Genomic DNA, 23,167 nt, shown 5'->3' on the forward strand with positions numbered 1-23,167 from the left:
TTTTATAACATTGAAAAAAATAAACATGAACATACTGTATGTAATAAAATGTCAGTAGAAATATCCTGCATGCTTTAATACTTTCCTGAAATACAGTGAGGTTTTTGTACAGTGTAGTTTGTTTTCCTGTCACTGTGGGCTCCAGAGCACAGTAGTACAGAGCAGAGTCTGTGTCTTTAACAGAGGAGATGATCAGATCCACATGGGTTTTCTTTTCATTCAGTTTTGCAGAGAATCGAGGATCTTGGTCCACAACTTTAGATTTTTGTAAAACTTCCCCAGTAGCATGAAGAATAACGTAAAGAAATTCAGGAGCTGATCCAGGATATTGTCGATACCAAAATAAACTTGTTGCAGAGGAGTAGCTACAGGAGAGACTTCTAATGTCCCCTTCTGTCCCAGACATATGAGTTTCTACTGGTGTGATGGCATTCCCAAAACTGACACCTGCAGACGAGATTATCAACATTTGACAACATTTTAAGAACAAAAACATGCAACAACCAGAAAAAAGAAAATTGAGGGTCTGAGGGTCTAAATAGTATACGTACATGGAAGACAACAGAAAAAAGCTAAAACAAAAAGCATCATTTTCAGGATGTTGTTTAAGTTCATCTGCAGGACAAACTGTTACTGAAGTAAACATTCATTCATTGTACAGCAGAGACTGCCTCTAGCTCCTCCCCTTAAAACTACAGCCCTGAATTCATAAAGCAGATCATCTCTCACTGAACCAACGGTGGATGTTTTCCTGGTGATCATTTACCATCACATTTTTTGACATTTTAGCAAAGATCAATACACAATAGTTTTTTTAATCAAAACGCTTTTGTAAGAACTTTTACTTGTTTTTATTATTTTATCAATTCATCCATTTAACAAAGCACACAATTGTTATATTTAATAGCTGTTGCAGGTACAGTAGGCCTATATGTAGCAGTTTAGTTTAAAAATATCTGTGAGACATTGCATTTAGGCCTATAACAATATTACTGATGTTCTGAGTTGTATATTAGATATATTTTAGTGGTTGATGTACTGTAACTGACTGAAACCAACTGTTCAGTTTATTCTAGTCGTTGCATTATTTAGGATCTCTATGGAAGAATTTCAGAGAGTCCCTTCAGAGTTACTTACTGTCTATGCAAGTAAAGTCAGCTTACTTAACAATAACTTAATTTAATTACCAGCAGTTGTACACTATCTTTCTATTTTTGTGCTGTTTCTATCAAGGCTTGATAAGCATATGAAAACTGTTTTTGTACAGTGTTATATGGTTTCCTGTCACTGTGGGCCTCAGAGCACAGTAGTACAGAGCAGAGTCTGACACTTTAGCAGAGGAGATCTCCAGATCCACATGGCTTTCTTTTTTTCTGTGATTGATGGTTATTCCTGGAACAGGTGGATTAGCTGGAGTTGTTACCCCTGAATCTTCCAGTATGAGGAACTGTGGTGGTAAACCTGCATATTGGCGATACCAGTGAACACCACGAGCAGAACCGCTGTAGTTACAGGAGAGTGTCACATTGTCACCCTCAAGAGCAAATACTCTGACACTTTTTGGAGTGATGACTTCTGAGGCTCTGGAACCTGCAGATGAAAGTGACGTTAAATGCAGTTTTTAAACACTTCTGTTGGAATAAAATGCTTTTATTTTTACAATAGGATACCTTCAGTTGATGACAGCAGCATAATAATATATATCAACATGTTCACTCACTAAACTGGTAAGACCAAACTAAAAACAGAGCAGCTGCTCCACACGGTGTTGTGTGATGTTCATCTTTACGCAGCTGTATGCTGTATAGTGTCTGTGCTAAACTCCTCCTCCTGTCCTGACAATGAGTATGAATTACAGTGCACCAAAGAAAAGATTAAATGGCTGTTTAAATATATGCTTATTTATTTTAATTATTTGTTTTTTGATAACCCTTTTATGTTCTTCATTTTGCTGCTTCAACCAATTTTGTATTATCATTTTTATTCATACACGTGAGTTTTTATAGTTTTTAATGAGACTTCTTATACAACATAAAAGAGATAACCTAAACAAGCTAACATTACAAAAAATATGCAGTACATGCTAAATTGTATTCACATGTCCTTATGTAACCCTTTTACCTCCCAAATTCACAGCTTTCTTTGCAAAGAAATGTTGATAGCACTTCTCAGTCATCATTGGTGAACATCAGGGACATGCTTGTGAAGCATAATTTATGAGATTTTGTTGCCCCCTTCTGTTGAAGCGCAGAAATATATGAAATACTGTGCTTTCTTGAATGGTAAATATGTTTGAGCTACATTTACAGTTTTCTTTATTTTGATTCTAATTATAGACAAAATGTATTTTCAGATATAATTCTATAGGTTCTACAGAAAACTACCTTAAATGATATCTAAACATTACAAAAAAGAGCTGTAGATGAAATGATCAACATTTTTAATCTCATGAAGAAAAGATTTACAAATTACCAGATTAAGAAAATCATGAGTTGAAATGAAGGAGAACAGAGCAAAGACAAAGGCACAAAAAAAGCCTCATTTCGGGATGATGTTTCAGTTCATCTGCATCAAAGTGTTACTGACTCTATGAAGCAGATCTCTCTCTGATCCTAGATATGTGATCTCTGGTCCTGAATGTGTTTGTGATGAAAACTTAGCACCTACCTAATTAATATTTTTCATTATAGCCTTAAAAGTATTAATACCTGCATTTTAGTAAAGTTACAAATATACTGATTTATCTAAGAAGCCTCTGTGAGAAAGTGTTGTTCATATTTTATGTAATGTTTTTATTGTCTAACTTTTATTTATTTGCTCCTTTTTATTGTTCAGACTAGCGATCACATTCATAAAAATGACACCTGAAGAACAAAATTCATAATCATGAATATAAATGTTTTTTTTTTTTTTTGATGTTTTACAAGGATTTACTTGATTTCAGATCATTTTAAATTATATCGTTATACAACATAAAATGACAATAAATAAATAAATAAATAGATATAAAAGTGATAATGTGAAACCATGTTATGCATGCTATATTATATTCACATGCTCTTATTCAACCTTTTTTAACCCACCAAATTCACATCTGTTACCACATTCCCTGTTTGTGGTTTATATGTGTTTTGATACTGATTGATTAAAGACTCTTCAAAGCATTAATTTCTTGTGAGTTGTTGTAAAGCTTCTCAGGCATTTTGTATCACTGGGCTGCTACTTCGAGAGCACAGTAATAGAGAGCTGAATCTGACAGAGTTACACTCTTAATAATGAGTTCAGTGGATGACTGGGATGTAGTCGACTGAAAACCATCGGGTATATCTTTCTGACTGCTCCATGATCGAGCACCTTTATACAGTAAATATTCTGGTTCTCTGTTTGGATATTGTCTGTACCAGTAAAGCCAAATATCATTGCTGTTAGTTTCAAATGTGCAGCTCAGTGTCACAGACACTCCTTCTTCTCTGATTATATTAGTATCTCCTTCTCTTGGTCCAATTTTATCAGCAAATCCACCTGAAATGCAGTGAATCATATTTTAAAATGCCCGGACGTAATAGTTTTGTTTGTTTGTTTGTTTGTTTGTTTGTTTTCAATAAAAATGATATCAACTGATTCACAAAATGTTATTAATTAATAATTGTGATTAAAGGTATATTTACCTGAAACTGTGATGAGCATTATGAGTATCATCTGCCTCTCCATCGTAACCGAAGTCCACTTTAAAGATCAGATTTCTAGTGTGTAGTACTTATTAAATTGATTCATTAGATTATATTTATTAATTTATGGATTACACTTTATTAATTTATTGGTTCCACTTTATGCTGAATGTGGCTTTTTAAAAATATGAGAGTGAAGCTGATGGTTGAATGAAAGCACTGAGACTGACTCAAGTTCTGTTGTGTTTGAATAATGTGGGTGTGGGTTAGTGAAATATGAAACACGTTCTGTGCTTTCAAATGTGTTTCTTATAGACATCAGGTGCTTGTTTAGTGTTAATAAAACAGCTTGTGAAATACTGTTGCCCCCTTCTGGTGGAGCTCAGAACAGCATGTTTTGTCCAATTGCTTTACAGTGTGCTTTTAATTGTGCCATGTAAAATGGTAAATGTGTTTAAGTTACCTTTATTTACATTTTAATTTGAATCACAATCATTTAATTGTTGTGCTCATGTATAAAACACATTTTAGGTCCTTATAAAAGTGATAACCTGTCTTCCACTTTCAGCCACAGAACATTTTCACAGTAAGACCGTTTCTTAAAGATCTACTAAGAACTTTATAAGACGTATCTGTGTGATGTATTAAAACATAAACCCTAATCTCCATCTCTTGCTTTCAGTCTTATTAAAGAGCTTTTTGTACAGCTTGCAGTGGATTTCCTTTCACTGTGGGCTGCAGAGCACAGTAGTACAGAGCGGAGTCAGTGACAGCAGCAGAGGAGATCTTCAGATCCACACTACTGTTGTCTTTTATGTGATTGATTGAGACTCCAGCAACTGGAGGATCAGCTTTAGTAACTGTACCATAATAATCCATTATGAGGAACTGTGGTGGTGAACCTGTGTATTGACGATACCAGTGAAGACCTCGAACAGAACCAGTGTAGCTACAAGAGAGTGTCACACTGTCACCCTCATCAGCAAACTGAGAAGCACTGTATGGTGTGATGACTTCTGCCGCTCTGGAACCTGTATTTAAAGTGTAAATTTAAAGTTTAAAAAAGGAGAAAAGACAAATACAACTGAAATTGATATCCTCTTTCAAATGTGCATTCTCCATTCAAATGCAATATTATGTATATACTTAATGCAATGTTGTTATTAGCTTGGTTAACTAAAAAAGCATTTCTGAGAAGTCAGGCTCTTGTTTCAATAAGAGAACCGTTATTTATAAATTACGCAAAACCAGAATTTGTTCTTAAAAAAATGAATGTTTTCATCCTAAAATATTTTCATCCCGTTTTTAATAGTGTTTCAGCATATGTGGAAATGTCCTACCTTGAGCTGATGATAGTAATATAATTAAATAGATAAACATTTTGGCACAATAATCAGGTGTGAAGAGGAGAAAAACATCAGGTGATCTAAAAAGACTTGTGAAATGCTGACAGTCCTATTGTACACATCTGTGCTAAACTCCTCCTCCTCAGATTGACAACATTCAACCCTCATCTCACTCAATATTTATAACACAATCCCACATACTGAATAAAAATAAAGAATATTAATAAGTAGATATAGATAGCTAAATGACAAGCTACGACATATTTCAGTGGCATATTTTATGGGGATAATCTTAAACATAAACATGATTTTGCATGTTAGACATGAAATAAGGGTTCTATAAAAATAATTATTCAAATTTGAAGCACATTTTTGTTGCTTACAGTTAGTTTAAAATGAAGACTATTTAATGCTATCAATTTCATTTTATAACATTGAAAAAAATAAACAGGAACATACTGTATGTAATAAAATGTCAGTAGAAATATCCTGCATGCTTTAATACTTTCCTGAAATACAGTGAGGTTTTTGTACAGTGTAGTTTGTTTTCCTGTCACTGTGGGCTCCAGAGCACAGTAGTACAGAGCAGAGTCTGTGTCTTTAACAGAGGAGATGATCAGATCCACATGGGTTTTCTTTTCATTCAGTTTTGCAGAGAATCGAGGATCTTGGTCCACAACTTTAGATTTTTGTAAAACTGCCCCAGTAGCATGAAGAATAACGTAAAGAAATTCAGGAGCTGATCCAGGATATTGTCGATACCAAAATAAACTTGTTGCAGAGGAGTAGCTACAGGAGAGACTTATAATGTCCCCTTCTGTCCCAGACATATGAGTTTCTACTGGTGTGATGGCATTCCCAAAACTGACACCTGCAGACGAGATTATCAACATTTGACAACATTTTAAGAGCAAAAACATGCAAATGACCAGAAACAAGAAAATTGAGGGTCTGAGGGTTTAAATAATATACGTACATGGAAGACAACAGAAAAAAGCTAAAACAAAAAGCATCATTTTCAGGATGTTGTTTAAGTTCATCTGCAGGACAAACTGTTACTGAAGTAAACATTCATTCATTGTACAGCAGAGACTGCCTCTAGCTCCACCCCTTAAAACAACAACCCTGAATTTATAATGTAGATCATCTCTCTCTGATCCTACAGCGGATGTGTTTTTGTCAAGGACCACTCTTGTCAAAGATGATTGACAATTAGCATACGGTTTGGATTGGTGGTATGGTTCTGTTCTGGGCCAGAGCAGCGATAACCCCCTGGGGTAACAAAACAAACATAAATGTATTGCAGAGATCATTAATATTCAATAATTGAATGAAAACATTTTAGAAATTAGCCTTATTCAAGAGAGAATCAGAATGCCGAATCCTGACTGGATGAGAGGAGGAGCTGGGGATGGAGAAGGGTAATTAGCCATTGAACAATACGAAAGTTGTTGATAATACTGAAGGAGCTTATATATGAGATAGGCATCATATTCTTATAGGTAGACGTGGATCAGCTGAGAGTCAGATGATGCGAGCTTGACTAAAGTCACCTGCCAGAACTAACGCAACGTTTGATTTATGATGATCATTATGTTGGATATAGATTTATAGTTTTCAGTCACGTGACTGGCCTGAAGATCTGGAGGGCAAAAACATCCATAGAACTGCAACACAAGCTTATCGATTTTCTGTCTGTTTCCAATCAACTAATATTAAATCACCTCTCAAAAGAATAAGAGAGATATGTGAACAAAGTGCAAATTTTGGCCATTTGCAATGCATATAAAGCATTTGCTGCAATATTTCAGTCACTAAAAGCAGCAGGACATTCTGAAATGTTTAATGTGAAAAACACTTAAAGTGCTTTAAAGGGGTCCTATTATGCTTTTTCACTTTTTGAATTTTAGTCAGTGTGTAGTGTGTATGTTTGCGCATAAAAAAGATCTACAAAGTTACAAATCTCGAAGTCCACTCCAAAGGGAGATATTTCGTTAAAAAAAAATCCCTTTTCAAGAACTACAACAAACGGCTCGTTTGGACTACAGCTTTGTTTTCCGGGTGTTGTGATATCACAAAGCGGCCCATTAGAATATCATTCAAATAAATCCCTCAAATTGATATAGCAATATTGATGAACTTGCTGCTTTGGCAAGGGGCGGGGCAGTACTGAAACACCGTCTAAGCTGTTCGCCAATCACAACGCACTGGGACAGCTAACCAATCACATTTAGTTTTTCGGAAGGCGGGCCTTCATCAAACCCGAAACTAATCGAGCCGTTTGTGCCAGGCTGGGGAGAAAGGTGTCGTAATAATGTAAATTATGTGAAAAAAAAAAAATGTTTTTTCGAACCACCAAGCATGAGAACATGTTCAAGTACACCCCCCAAACAAAATCAAGACTTTGTAAAAGAGCATAATAGGACCCCTTTAATGTATTAAAACAGTCATTACTTTAAGCAGATAAGCCCGGAATATGATGCCACATGAAAACTATGAATGAAGGATCCATTCTGATTTACTGTCTGTATCAGTAAAGCCAGTTTACAATATTGTATGTTACTTAATAATTCCACTAGTAGCAGTATGTTTTTTGTTGTTGTTTGTTTGTTTTGTTTTTTGAGTCCAGCTGTGGTTTGTACATTTATAACAAGGCTTAAGCACGTGAAAACTGTGTACAGTGTTTTTTTGTACAGTGTTATAGGGTTTCCTCTCACTGTGGGCTGCAGAGCACAGTAGTACAGTGCTGAATCTGACACTTTAGCAGAGGAGATGATCAGATCCACATGGATTTCTGTTTTTCTGTGATTGATGGTTATTCCTGGGATGGGTGGATTAGCTTCAATTGTTACCCCTGAGTCTTCCAGTATGAGGAACTGTGGTGGTAAACCTGCATATTTTCGATACCAGTGAACACCACGAGCAGAACCACTGTAGTTACAGGAGAGTATCACATTGACACCCTCAAGAGCAAATACTCTGTCACTTTTTGGAGTGATGACTTCTGAGGCTCTGGAACCTGCAAATAAAAGCGGCATTAAATGTAGCTTTTAAACACTTCTGACAGAATAAAATACTTTTACTTTTACAATATTATACCTTCAGTTGATAACAGCAGTATAATAGTATAGATTAACATATTCACTCATTAAACTGGTAAGAACAAACTAAAAACAGAGCAGCTGCTCCACACGGTGTTGTGTTATGTTCAGCTTTATCCAGCTGTGTGCTGTATAGTGTCTGTGCTAAACTCCTCCTCCTGCCCTGACAATAAATCTGAAGCACCTAAAGCCAGAAACACACTGCACGATTTTCGGCTGTCCCAAACGAAAGACTGGCATCGTGAAGCAATCGCGGCGATTTCTGATTGGCCACGATTGTTTCACAATGCCAATCTTTCGTCTGGGACAGCCGAAAATCGTGTTTAGGGCTTAAGAAAAGATTAAATGAGCATTCATGGCTGTTTAAATATTCTTCTTTACATTTCTTATTTCTTTGTTTTTTGATAATACGTTTTTGTTCTTCATTTTGCGGCTCATTGCCAATATTGTATAGCCTACATGTGCGTTTCTTTAATGAGACTTCTTATACAGCATAATATGAGAAAAGAGATAATCTAACAAACAAGCTTACATGAGAAGAATATGCAATACATGCTAAATTGTTTTCATATGTCCTTATGTAACCCTTTTTACCTCCTAAATTCAGAGCTGTTACCACTGTTTGTGGTTTATAAAAACATGATGTGTTTTGATACTGATTGATTAAAGACTCTTCAAAGCATTAATTTCATGCGAATTTTTTATAAAGCTTCTCTGGTATTTTGAATCACATAATATTACATATATCATGATCTAATACAGAATTAGTGTAAGTTGTGAGTTACTGTAGCCTAGTTGTGAAGTATTTACCTGAAACTGTGAGAAGTAGAGTATCATTTTTCTCTCCAACATTTCCTCAGATTTAAAGTCAACTTTAAATATTTTAAGAAAAAATGTTTTAGTTTATAGTACTTTTAGTTTATTGAACTGATTTTGGAGAGTTGTAAGTATGCTGAATGTGGCTTCATAAAATGAATAAAAATGTGAGAGTAGCTAATGGGTGACTGAATACACCTGAGTGAAGTTTTATTGTGTGCTAATAATGTGGGTGTGGTCAGTGAAACATAAATATGCTCTGTGCACTACTGCATGTATTTACCCTGTATCATTTACCCTTGCCCTCAAAATATTGCATTTCAAACAGATCTAATCTAATGAATTTGCTTTATCACAATTAAACGGAGCAAGTGAAAATATATACTTTCACCAGGGTATTACTTTAATAATCATTAGTCAACACTACATTCAGTGTTTGGAATAAAATGTTGATAGCACTTCTCAATCATCATTGCTGAACATCAGGGAAATGCTTGTGAAACAATTTGTGAGATTATGTTGCCCCCTTCTGTTGGAGCTCAGAACTATATGAAATACTGTGCTTTCTTGAATGGTAAATATGCTTGAGCTACTTTTTCTTTGTTTTGTTTTTTTATTATTATTTGAAGTATAGACAAAATGTATTCTCACATATAATTCTATTCTACAGAAAACTACCTTAAATGATATATCAAGATATGAGACATGTTTTTTTTTTAACAAGTTAGCCTACTGATTTTTTATTTTTTAATCTATTTATTTATTTTAAGCTAACACAAACAAATGTCTGCAGAAATATGCTGGATGATTAATAATTAACCCACTGGATGATTAACATAAGTCAGGTTTTTGTACAGTGTAGTTTGTTTTCCTGTCACTGTGGGCTCCAGGGCGCAGTAGTACAGAGCAGAGTCTGTCACTTTAGCAGAGGAGATCTCCAGATCCACACAGGTTTTCTTTTCATTCACTTTCCCAGAGAATCGAGGATCTAGGTCTACAATTTTAGACTTCTGTGAAACTTTCCCTGTCCTATGTAGAATTATCAAAAGAAATTCAGGAGCTGAACCTGGAAATTGGCGATACCACTGCAGACTAACTGCTGAAGAGTAGTTACAGGACAGAGTTATATTGTCCCCCTCTGTCCCAAACACCTCAGGCTGGACTGGTGTGATGACATTCCCAAAACTCGCACCTGTGAATCAGATTTAATCATATTCTCACAATACAACTCCATTGTCATGAAATACAAAAGCACAAGAAAAAAAACAAAAAATTGAATAATGGAAAATATGAAAATATATAATAATTTAAGAATATAAATATAAAATTCTTACATGCAAGAGTGCAGAACAAAAGTAAAAAGCTGAGCATCATTTTTCAGTGGATTAGTTCATCTGCCGCACAGACTGTTAGACAGCAGACTCTCACTGTCTAGCAGAGATGTCTCCAGATAGCACCTCCCCTAAAAGCTGCACTCCCATTAACACACAGTCATTCTTTTGAATGTTTTAGAGCAAACTTCAACACCAAACTGTGACAATTCCTGAACTGGAATTTACACAATCTCAGCCATCACTTAAAAACAGCAAAACATTAAGAGGATAACATAAGGTGTCTAACAAGTACTGCAACAGTCAATTGTATGTTTAAAGTGCATTTTAACATGTTGTCCTCTAATGGTAAAACTTGGAAACACTGATATTTGTCTGGTGTTTGATTAAATTTATTCTAAATCACCCTTATTTGTATTTGCACTCAACTGGCTAATGAAATGTTTGCATGCTTCATAGACTCATATAAAATATCCATTAAATCTAAATAAATTATAATTATTTCTAAAATAATTTATAATAAATTATAGTTATCACAATATGATCTGACGCTCTGTTCTTGGTTCTGTTGATCACCAACAAGGTTTTTGCAGTGTTGACCGGCTGACTATGTCATGAGTCCGGGTCCGCAATGATCCCTCTCACCACCAGAGGTCGCCACTTCCCATCTTCCCGGACTCATTGCCATAACCACACACACCTGCCACTCATCACACTCCCAGCTGTTCCCCATCACCATGATCTATTTATACGTCACACTCCCGCTACTCTGCCTGGTAGAATTATAATTGTTATTTGTGATCGAGTTTCCCGTGTATGCTGCTGTGGACACACGCACTGTGTTGCCGACTGTTGTGTCCTGTTCCGTGACTTGTTTTGTTTTTTGCCTTGTTGGCTTTTCTGTTATTAAATTCATTTTTTCCCTGCATTTGGACCCAGACCTTGTTCCTTCCCTGCACATCCCTACCGTGCCGTGACAGAATTCTACCAGCAAACATGGGTCCAGCAGGGAAGTTCCTCGATATCCGGCAGGGAGACCGGACCATCGAGGATTATGCCGGGGACTTCGTGGGAATGGCTCGCCAGTCGGCTACCGAGAAGACCTGCCTCATGGTCATCTTCTGGGGAGGCCTGGCCGACCCCTTTAAATCCATAATGCCATACTGGGCCCCAGAGGAATCGCTGGAGGACTACATCAACTTGGCTCTGCAGTTGAGCGGCTCAGCTTTCAGGGTGGAGTTAGCTGCGGAGCCCGCTCCTGAAGCGGCGATCAAAGGGGCGTCAGAGGCCTCGTCTTCAATTAAATGTAGACAAAACTGTGGGAATGTTTTTTACAAAAAGACAATGTAATAGTGTGTCAAACATATCAATTTCGGGTCAAAACATTACTATTGTGCCACAATTTAAATATCTGGGCGTTATTATTGATTCTAATTTCTTTTTTAAAACACATATTAAGAAAGTCTGCAATAGGGTCAAGTTTAGTTTAGCTAATTTTAGATATATTAGAAGTGCCCTTACATTTCATGCTGCTAAATTATTTATGGATGCAATGATTATGTCACATCTAACATATGGTCTGACAAGCTGGGGACAAACTAACAGCTCATCACTTAAGCCACTAGCAACTATTTATAAAAACTCTTAAAATTTTGGACCAGAAGCCTAATAGTTTACATCATTGTATAATCCTTAAAAAATATAAACTGCTGAGCTGGGAAAATGTAATCAAATATAAAAACATTTGTCTGGTTTATAAAATTTTACATAATACCGCTCCGCCTCCTTTCAACTCATTCATAATCCAACGTAATAACAGCAGTCATAATACCAGAAGTACCACACGTGGCGACCTAGTAATCCCACTCAGAAAAAGTACATTTGGTCAATTATCATTTTCATTTACTGCAATACATAACTGGAATTCATTGCCCATTACAATTAAAAACATACATATGTATTCGACTTTTATTGCACACCTTAAAATTGGCTAATCGACAATTACACCTGCACACATTAATATGCTAGATGTGATGTGTGCATTAGATGTGACATGATCATGCTTCTGCTACTTGATCTCTGCTGACTGTTTCAATGCTATGTCCTATATGTGTTTTAATGTGGCCTTTGCATGATTATTTTGTGTGTCAATTTTTCTAGTTTATTGCTTGACCTGCTTTTATGTCTTTGCAAGTTGTGTTTGCTTGTCTGTTTCAATTTTGTACCACTTTGTTTGTTTGTCTAAGCTTTTGCTTAAGCTTTGTTTTCATTGTAATGTATTTATTGATGTATGCCAATTAACAACTGGCTGGGGACTACAGCTGGAAATTAGCCGTGAGGCTAAAGCTGCTCTTTTCATTAAAAGAGGTTGTCCACATTACTATAAACCAATAAAGTAAAGTAAAGTAAAGTAAAGTCTGCCGCACCCAGTACCTCCAGCCCACTCCCAGGCGTCCAGGGCTGATCGCTGCGTGCAGGAACCCCGCTGATGTCATTGCGGCGTGGTCTGCTCGCGGTCCTCCCAGCGGCGGTGTCCACTCACAAGGTTCAGGCGGCGATGCCCGCTCACGATCGTCGGCGGCGATGTCCGCTCACGATCGTCCCGAAGCGGCGGTGTCCGCACGATCGTCAGCGGCGGTGTCCACACGATCGTCGGCGGCGGTGTCCGCACCACGATCGTCGGCGGCGGTGTCCGCACACAAGGTTCCCGAGGCGGTGTCCGCTCACAAAGCTCCCGAGGCGGCGGTGGCCGCACACAGGGTTCAGGCGGCGGTGTCCGCTCACAAGGTTCAGGCGGCGGTAGCCGTTCACGATCGTCCCGGCGGCGGTGGCCTCTCACAAGGTTCCCGAGGCGGCGGTGGCCGCACAGGGTTCCTGAGGCGGCGGTGTCCGCACAGGGTTCCCGGCGGCGGTGTCCGCGCACAGGGTTCAGCGGCGGTGTCCGCGCACAGGGTTCCAGGCGGCGGTGTCCGCTCACGATCGTCGAAGCGGCGGTGTCCACACGATCGTCGGCGGTGTCCGCTCACGATCGTCGGCGGCGGTGTCCGCACCACGATCGTCGGCGGCGTGTCCGCTCACGATCGTCGAAGCGGCGGTGTCCGCACACAGGGTTCGAGGCGGCGGTGTCCGCTCACAAGGTTCCAGGCGGCGGTGGCCGTTCACGATCGTCCCGGCGGCGGTGTCCGCCACGATCGTCCCGAGCGGCGGTGTCCGCACACGATCGTCGGCGGCGGTGTCCGCACACGATCGTCCCGAAGCGGCGGTGTCCGCACACAGGGTTCCCGGCGGTGCCCGCACACAGGGTTCCCGAGGCGGCGGTGTCCGCACGATCGTCGAGCGGCGGTGCCCGCACACGATCGCCCCGGCGGCGGTGCCCGCACAGGGTTCCAGGCGGCGGTGTCCGCACAGGGTTCCAGGCGGCGGTGTCCGCACGATCCTCACAGGATCCCAGCGGCGGTGTCCGCACACAAGGTTCCAGCGGCGGTGTCCGCTCACGATCGTCGAAGCGGCGGTGTCGCTCACGATCGTCAGCGGCGGTGTCCGCTCACGATCGTCCCGAAGCGGCGGTGTCCGCCACGATCGTCCCGAAGCGGCGGTGTCCGCTCACAATCATCCCGAAGCGGCGGTGTCCGCTCACGATCCTCACAGGATCCCGAAGCGGCGGTGTCCGCTCACGATCGTCCCGAAGCGGCGGTGTCCGCTCACGATCGTCCCGAAGCGGCGGTGTCCGCTCACGATCGTCCCGAAGCGGCGGTGTCCGCTCACGATCATCGAGCGGCGGTGTCCGCTCACGATCCTCACAGGATCCCAGCGGCGGTGTCTGCTCACAAAGCTCAGGCGGCGGTGTCCGCACACAAGGTTCAGGCGGCGGTGTCCGCTCACAAAGCTCAGGCGGCGGTGGCACACAGGGTTCAGCGGCGGTGTCCGCTCACAAGGTTCAGCGGCGGTAGCCGTTCCACGATCGTCAGCGGCGGTGGCCTCTCACAAGGTTCCAGGCGGCGGTGGCGCGCACAGGGTTCCTGAGGCGGCGGTGTCCGCGCACAGGGTTCAGGCGGCGGTGTCCGCGCACAGGGTTCCAGGCGGCGGTGTCCGCGCACAGGGTTCCAGGCGGCGGTGTCGCGCACAGGGTTCCAGCGGCGGTGTCCGCGCACAGGGTTCCAGGCGGCGGTGTCCGCTCACGATCCTCCAGGCGGCGGTGTCCGCTCACGATCCTCCAGGCGGCGGTGTCCGCTCACGATCCTCAGGCGGCGGTGTCCGCTCACGATCCTCAGGCGGCGGTGTCCGTTCACGATCGTCCCAGCGGCGGTGTCCGTTCACGATCGTCAGCAGCGGTGGCCGTTCACGATCGTCAGCGGCGGTGGCGCTCACGATCCTCACAGTATCCCGAAGCGGCGGTGTCCCCACACAAGGTTCCCGAGGCGGCTGTGTCCGCTCACAAGGTTCCAGCGGCGGTGGCGCACACAGGGTTCAGGCGGCGGTGTCCGCCATGATCCTCCCGAGGCGGCGGTGTCCGCTCACAAGGTTCAGGCGGCGGTAGCCGTTCACGATCGTCGGCGGCGGTGGCCTCTCACAAGGTTCCAGGCGGCGGTGGCCGCTCACGATCCTCCAGGCGGCGGTGGCCGCTCACGATCCTCCCGAGGCGGTGGTGCCCGCCACAAGGCTCACAAGGCTCCCAAGGAGGTGGAGCCAGCCATTGCCCGCTACGGGGTGGCAGCTCTACACACACCGCTGGTGTGGCCGCGGGTTCTGCCCTGGGTCCCCATCCCGCCGGCGCTGCCTCAGTCCCCAGGTCCCCCTCCAGCGCACGGACCTGGCCCTCCCCATCCCTCCCTTCCCTGCTCCGTTCTCGCCTTGCCTTCCCTTGGTTGGGTGCTTGGGAACATCTGGAATCCATTCCTTAGAGGGGGGGTCCTGTCATGAGTCCGGGTCCGCAATGATCCCTCTCACCACCAGAGGTCGCCACTTCCCATCTTCCCGGACTCATTGCCATAACCACACACACCTGCCACTCATCACACTCCCAGCTGTTCCCCATCACCATGATCTATTTATACGTCACACTCCGCTACTCTGCCTGGTAGAATTATAATTGTTATTTGTGATCGAGTTTCCCGTGTATGCTGCTGTGGACACACGCACTGTGTTGCCGACTGTTGTGTCCTGTTCCGTGACTTGTTTTGTTTTTTGCCTTGTTGGCTTTTCTGTTATTAAATTCATTTTTTCCCTGCATTTGGACCCAGACCTTGTTCCTTCCCTGCACATCCCTACCGTGCCGTGACAGACTGTACATTTTCCCTTACCTAATGACAGCAGGCAGAGTTTTGTACAGTATATATTCTAAAATCGAGCAGAGGTGTCTTGATTAACCCTGGGTGTGATTTGCCATGGAGGTCATTTTCTGTATTTGTACTGTCATTACTTCATACTGTCATATGAAGTACACTGTATTTCTGCGTTGTCTAAATTTCTGTAATCTCTGGTTTTTGAACAAATCACACCTTGTTTTAGCCAATCAAAGACATAAAAGGAGAAAAAAAGTGTAATATAATAGTGATCATTTGAAACCATGTTCTATTTCATCTCAGTCAACACGCCACAGTATGGGTCAGCCTCGCTAAGGATGAGCTGTCAGGAGACGATATATCAAATTAACCACGCCCCGCTTGCAATCACCTCCTATAAATACAGGTGTTAATCAGCCGGCCCTTTCTCTTTTTTGCCTCCTGGCTAACGATTGAGTTGGTAAAGACGGTGAGATTTGCTTTCTTTATTACTTAAAGTAACTGGCTGACGGGAACCTCTTTGCCTGTGAGGGTGAAAGTTACCGCGTTGCCGCGTGCTGTTTGTGAAGGAGCCTCTTAACCTAGAGGATTAAGGCTACAGTGTTACTTCTGTTGTAAAGGTGAGTATTTAACACAGATTGTTTGGCAAGGGGGCCTCTTCACCTGTGAAGGTGAAGGCTACCAAGTTTGAAGTAAGCTGTTTAAATAAAAAAAAAAAAAAACACAGCAGGGAGAGATTTTCGTTTGTCATTTCAGCCAAAGAAACCTCTTTGTCTGTGAAGACAAAAGCTAGCTGAGCTGTTTTCACTTCCCTATTTAAGATGCAAGAGGAAGACAACATTGGTTTCCCAGCAGAGATCCCTGCAGGACAAGTACGTCAGCCTGAGCAGAATCTTCAAGAAGAAGGTGTCAGGCGTAAGCACTCGCAAGCGCAAGCATGTAGAAGTGGATCATCTTCAGAGACAGATGCAAGGAATGCAAGAGACTCTGAATAATTTGTTACAGGCACAACAGTGGCCGGTGGGGCCTCCAGGCCCTGGGGAACTGGTGCAAAAACAGCCATGCCGCCACCCAGATGAGATATCTGTGATAGCATCTGGAGTGTTTGGAAGGGAAGGCAATTCTATGCCATCAGATCAAGAGGACATCTCTGATTCAGAAATGGATTACTCTTCTCAGGCTTGGATCCTGTTCCTTTGGATCCATCAGATAAGGCGGTGATTGCTAGAGCAGCAGAACGGGCGAACCTGGCTTCACAACCTGCCTCAACATCAACTTCGGTGTTTGATAGAGGCTCTCAGCGCCGAAAAACGGAAGGTTTGCCTATACTTCCAGACTTTGTGACAGAGTTGCATTCTTCATGGAAGGTTCCAGGTTCCACTGCCCTCCCTAAGACACAGCTGGGCAACCTGGCAGGGGCGGCAGCTTACGGGCTTGCTTCAGCTCCCCAGATTGGGCCCACATTTGCTATGTTGGCAGGAGCAACCACCCGGGCTGGCAAAGATGCTATACACCCTAACAAGTATTGTAGGTTAGTTGACAGTCAGCTAAAAAGAACATATCATGCCTCTGCCTTGTCTGCAAGACTGGCATGCACCAATTCCCTCCTGTTGGTTTATTTAGAGGGTATACTACAGGATTTGTCCTCTACCTCGACGAGTGAAGACATTCCAGAAGCATTACGGGTGATTGACATGCTGATCCGAGGAACAAGTGCACATGCCCAAGCTCTGGGACAATCGATGGCCAGTGCGGTTCAAGCGCGTCGTCAAGTATGGCTGTCCCAGGCCAATCTTTTGGACCAAGACTGCATGGCAGTCATAGCAGCTCCATTGATCCCTGGTGAGGTCTTTGGGCCCCCTTCAGAGGCAGCACTGGAGCAGTCCCGTAAGACAAGAGAGTTGACACGCTCTGTGCGTCTGGCACCAGTTATTCGTGGGCCGCGGACATCAGCGGGGAGCAGTAGCTGGACTCGGCCGGAATCGTTAACCCAGGCCTACCCAGGGCAGCGGAGAACTGCTGGCCAAGGGGCTCTAGGGGGACCAGGCCAAGGAGCTCGACAGTCCTTTCGTAGGGGCAGACAAGCAGAGTCTTCTATCACACGGATGTCAGGCGGAAGAAATCGTCGCTGACAATCAGTCTCCGGCCACACACTTTTCCAGTCAACAGCTCCTCCACTGGCGCCAATGCACCCAATGTCCATGGGTGCTAAGCACCTTGGAGTTCGGATACAGGCTCCAGTTCAGGTCAAAACCGCCAAAGTTTCAAGGGATTGTCCCTACTGTTCTGGGAGACGAGAACCAGTGCAAGTCTCTCACAGCAGAGGTATCGGTCCTTTTAGGAAAGGGAGCAATAACACACCTGCCCTTGGGAACAATGGGGCAGGGTTTTATTCCACCTATTTCCTGATTCCGAAAAGGATGGGGGTCTTCGTCCCATCCTCAATCTCAAGGATTCAACCGTCATTTGAAACGACTGCCTTTCCATATGCTCAACATATCAACCCTTTTAACCTTCATCACGCAAGTTGGTTCACAACAGTGGACCTCCAGGATGCTTACTTTCATATCCCGATTCACAGGAACCACAGGAAGTATCTAAGGTTCTACTTTCAGGGCAACGCATACGAGTACAATGTTCTCCCCTTCGGTCTGTCATTGGCCCCTCGCACCTTTACAAAATGTATGGATGCAGCGCTCATCCCACTTCGTCGTCAGGGTATACGTATAGCAAACTACCTGGACGATTGGCTAATTTGTTCCCCTACAGAACAGCAGGCCAGGAACAACACAAAGGTTGTCCTAACCCATTTACAGAACTTGGGGCTGAAGCTGAACAGCAAGAAGAGTTGTCTCCCAGTCAGGAAGAATATGCTGTCTCAGGCCCAAGGGAAACTCTGGCACCCAAATCCAGGGAAGTACAATCTGCACGTCTGGCCACTAGATGGGAGTCTTCCAGAGCTCTGGGAGAGGCGGTTCTAACAACATTGCAGGCAGCAAAAGCCCCATCTACAAGGAGACTGTATGTTGCTCGATGGGAAAGGTTCTCTCAATGGTGTCATTCCAAGGGAATGGACCCAGTTTCATGCGGGGTGGAGTTAGTTTTGTCATTTCTCCAGTCCCTGTTGGAGACGGGACTGACGGAGTCAACCTTGAGGGGATATGTAGCGGCTATATCAGATCGCCATATGGACTACGGAGGTAGCACAGTTGGTGTCCATCCTCTTGTGAAATGTTTTCTGAAAGGAGCTCGTAGATTAGGTCCATCTCAAGCTCGGTTGGTTCCCTCATGGGACTTGGGCATTGTCCTGAAAGCTCTGACAGAACAGCCCTTTGAGCCATTAGACAAATTGGGATTAGAACTTCTCACGTTGAAGACAGCCTTTCTCTTGTCTATTGCTTCAATTAAGAGGGTAAGCGAATTGCATGCCTTGTCAGTACACCCTGCATGCTTGAGACTGGGGGAAGAAGATTCATCCATTTCTCTCCTTCCGAACCCATCATTTCTGCCAAAAGTTTTGCCTCGTTCTTATGTCTCCAGACCTTTGGTACTAGAACCCTTTCATCCCCCTCCTCATGATTCAGCAGAAGCAGCCAGATTACATCTAATCTGCCCAGTCAGAGCACTGAGGAGATACATTGCTTGCACTCAACAGATCAGACAGACTGATCAGCTGTTTGTCTGTTTTGGAGACTCAGTGCGAGGCCAGGTGGTGTCCAAGCAGCGGCTCGCAAGGTGGGTGGTCAGGCTAATAGAACTAGCCTACCACAGCATTGGAAGGCCTCCTCCCAAGGGGGTGGTGGCCCACTCTACTAGAGGAATGGGGGCCTCTTGGGCATTATTTAAGGGGGCCTCTCTGGAAGAAGTGTGTGTGGCAGCAGGCTGGTCGTCCTCTTTGACATTTGCCAAATTCTATCGTCTGGATCTGGCAAGGACAGTTTCATCTGCTATTCTGCAAACAGCGGAACAGTTATAAACTGCTTTGTTACAGTTATGTCAAGGTATTATTACCTGGTGGTTTGGTTGTAAGTTATATGAAGAACTAATAAAGGTTCTGTTGCATTAATCATGTCCTGGTTATTGCCCCGCTAGATTTCCCCTCATGACCTTATCTGGTACACAGTTGACCCATACTGTGGCGTGTTGACTGAGATGAAATAGAACGGAGGGTTACGTAGGTAACCTAGGTTCTGTGAATGAAGTCAACACGCCACGAAGCGTGGTCACTCGGGGACTGCTTAGAGCCAGTCGGAAAAAGAGAAAGGGCCGGCTGATTAACACCTGTATTTATAGGAGGTGATTGCAAGCGGGGCGTGGTTAATTTGATATATCGTCTCCTGACAGCTCATCCTTAGCGAGGCTGACCCATACTGTGGCGTGTTGACTTCATTCACAGAACCTAGGTTACCTACGTAACCCTCCGTTATGCATATTATATTCACATGCCCTTATGCAACCTTTTTAACCTCCCAAATTCACATCTGTTACCACATTACCTGTTTGTGGTTTATAAAAACATGATGTGTTTTGATACTGACTGATTAAAGACTCTTCAAAGCATTAATTTTGTTTGAGTTTTTGTAAAGCTTCTCAGGCATTTTATATCACTGGGCTACTTCAAGTGCACAGTAATAGAGAGCTGAATCTGACAGAGCTGCTTTTACAACAATAAGTGCAGTCGATGAGTGTGATGTAATTGATTGAAACCCATCTGGTATATCCTCCTCACTGCTCTTAGATCGAGCACCTTTATACAGTAAATATTCTGGTCCTCTGTTTGTATATTGTCTGTACCAGTAAAGCCAAATATCATTGCTGTTAGTTTCAAATGTGCAGCTCAGTGTCACAGACTCTCCTTCTTTTCTGATTATATTAGTATCTCCTTCATTTGGCCCAATTCTGTCAGCAAATCCACCTGAAATGCAGTGAATCATATTTTAATAAAATAAAATATCCTGATATATAATGATTTTTTTTCACTGAAAATAATATTAGATTAAATTATTTGATTCACAAAATATAATTAATTGTGATAAAAAGCATATTTACCTGAAACTGTGATGAGCATTATGAGTATCATCTGCCTCTCCTCCATCTTAACTGATGTCCACTTTAAAGATCAGATTTTAAGTGTCTAGTACTTATTAAATTGATTTATTAGATTATCATTATTAACTTACAGAATTTGTTCGTTCCAAATTATGCTCAATGTGGCTTTATAAAATGAATTTAAAAAAGTAGCTGATGGTTGAATGAAAGCAGTGAGACTGAGTGAAGTTCTTTTGTATGAATGTGCATGAATGTGGGTGTGGGTTAGTGAAATATGAAAGATGTTCTGTGCTTTCAAATGCATTTCTTACAGACATCAGGTGCTTGTTTAGTGTGAATAAAACAGCTTGTGAAATACTGTTGCCCCCTTCTGTTGGAGCTCAGAACAGCATGTTTTGCCAGTTGCTTTACCATGTGCTTTAAAATGTGCCGTCTAAAATCGTAAATGTTTTTGAATTAATTTTATTAACATTTACTTTTAATTACAATCATTGTTGGGCTCACATGTTATGCATATAACACGTTTTATGTCCTCATAAAAGTAAAAATCTGTCTTCTGTCTTCCGCTTTCAGCCACAGAACATTTTCACAGTATGACAGTTTCTTAAGGATCTACTAAGAACTTTATAAGACGTATCTGTGTGATTTATTAAAAACATAAACCCTAATCTTCATCTCTCGCTTTCAGTATTATTTAAATAGCTTTTTGTACAGCTTGCAGTGGATTTCCTTTCACTGTGGGCTGCAGAGCACAGTAGTACAGAGCGGAGTCAGTGACAGCAGCAGAGGAGATCTTCAGATCCACACTACTGTTGTCTTTTCTGTGACTGATTGAGACTCCAGAAACTGGAGGATCAGCTTCAGTAACTGTCCCATAATAATCCATTATGAGGAACTTTGGTGGTGAACCTGTGTATTGACGATACCAGTGAAGACTTTGAACAGAACCAGTGTAGCTACAAGAGAGTGTCACACTGTCACCCTCATCAGCAAACTGAGAAGCACTGTATGGTGTGATGACTTCTGCCGCTCTGGAAACTGCATTTCAAGTTTAAAAAACAGAAAGAAGAAAAGAAAAATACAACTGAAATTAATATCCTCTTTCAAATGCATTCTCAATTCAAATGCAATAAAATGTATATGCCTATACTTAATAATGCAAAGTTGTTATTAGCTTGGTTAACTAAAAAATCATTTCTAAGAAGTCAGGCTCTTGTTTCAGTAAGAGAATCATTATTTATAATAATAATAATAATAATGTTTTTACCCAAATATTTTTTTAAGGATGTTTCAGCATATGCAGCATAACCTACCTGGAGCTGATGATAGTAATATAATTAAACAGATAAACATTTTGGCACAGTAATCAGGTGTGAACAGCAGACACAGAAACATCAGGTGATCTAAAAAGACTTGTGAAATGCTGACAGTCCTATTGTACAACATCTGCGCTAAACTCCTCCTCCTCAGATTGACAACATTCAACCCTCATCTCACTCAATATACATTATGAAATGTTATTTATCACAATCCCACATATTGAATAAATAAACAATATTAGTAAATAGATATAGATAGGTAGATAAATCACAAACATATTTCAGTGACATTTTTTGGGGGGATAATCTTTCAAATAAACATGATATAGATTTTGCATCTTAGGCAGAAATGAGGGTTCTGTAACTATAATTATCCAGATTTGCAGAAACTATGTTTATGTTGCTTACAATTAAGTTTAAAATGAAGGCTAATGTTATAAAAAAAAATATAACGTTATATAAAATAAACATGAATATATATAATAAAATGTCAGTAGAAATATCCTGCATGCTTTAATACTTTCCTGAAATACAGGTTTTTGCACAGTGTAGTTTGTTTTCCTGTCACTGTGGGCCTCAGAGCACAGTAGTACAGAGCAGAGTCTGATACTTTAACAAAGGAGATGATCAGATCCACATGGATTTCTGTTTTTCTGTGATTGATGGTTATTCCTGGGATGGGTGGATTAGCTTCAATTGTTGCCCCTGAATCTTCCAGTATGAGGAACTGTGGTGGTGAACCTGCATATTGACGATACCAGTGAACACCACGAGCAGAACCGCTGTAGTTACAGGAGAGTGTCACATTGTCACCCTCAAGAGCAAATACTCTGACACTTTTTGGAGTGATGACTTCTGAGGCTCTGGAACCTGCAAATGAAAGTGGCGTTAAATCAAACACTTCCACTGGAATAAATGATGGGCTTTTAACTTTTACCATATTATACCTTCAGTTGATGACAGCAGTATAATAATATAGATCAGCATGTTCACTCACTGAACTGGTAAGAACAAGCTAAAAACAGAGCAGCTGCTCCACACAGTGTTGAGTGATGTTCATCTTTATAGTGTCTGTGCTAAACTCCTCCTCCTGTCCTGACAATGTCCTGAATTACAACGCACCAAAGATTAAAAGAGCATTTATATCTTTTTAAAATATATGCTTATTTCTTTAAATTCTTTGTATTTTTAAATCAATATTGTATTGCCATTTTGTTCAAATATGTGAGCTCCTATAGTTTTTAATGAGACTACT

At 41.9% G+C, this 23,167-nt stretch overlaps 1 protein-coding gene and 2 gene segments (V, D, J or C); all 3 read right to left on the minus strand.

Moving 5' to 3' along the window:
• Positions 1 to 1,228: 1,228 nt before the first annotated feature.
• LOC131528326 (uncharacterized) lies at positions 1,229 to 5,070 on the minus strand. Its single transcript, XM_058757431.1, has 5 exons — positions 5,009 to 5,070; positions 4,374 to 4,699; positions 3,669 to 3,726; positions 1,671 to 1,715; positions 1,229 to 1,590 (listed from the first exon to the last, which is right to left on the minus strand). The coding sequence occupies exons 1-5, from the start codon at positions 5,046 to 5,048 to the stop codon at positions 1,229 to 1,231; spliced, it is 831 nt and encodes a 276-aa protein (XP_058613414.1). The 5' UTR covers positions 5,049 to 5,070.
• Positions 5,071 to 6,635: 1,565 nt separating this feature from the next.
• On the minus strand, positions 6,636 to 9,224 carry LOC131528335 (T cell receptor alpha variable 3-like). The segment is given in 4 exon segments: positions 6,636 to 6,656; positions 7,732 to 8,033; positions 8,926 to 8,970; positions 9,215 to 9,224. Coding segments are annotated over 4 exon segments (378 nt in total).
• A 522-nt stretch (positions 9,225 to 9,746) lies between these two features.
• Positions 9,747 to 10,385, minus strand: LOC131528345 (immunoglobulin lambda variable 1-44-like). The segment is given in 2 exon segments: positions 9,747 to 10,123; positions 10,266 to 10,385. Coding segments are annotated over 2 exon segments (417 nt in total).
• Between the last annotated feature and the right edge of the window lie 12,782 nt (positions 10,386 to 23,167).

The sequence above is a fragment of the Onychostoma macrolepis genome, chromosome 02, assembly GCF_012432095.1.
Source record: "Onychostoma macrolepis isolate SWU-2019 chromosome 02, ASM1243209v1, whole genome shotgun sequence".
Lineage (NCBI taxonomy): Eukaryota > Metazoa > Chordata > Actinopteri > Cypriniformes > Cyprinidae > Onychostoma > Onychostoma macrolepis.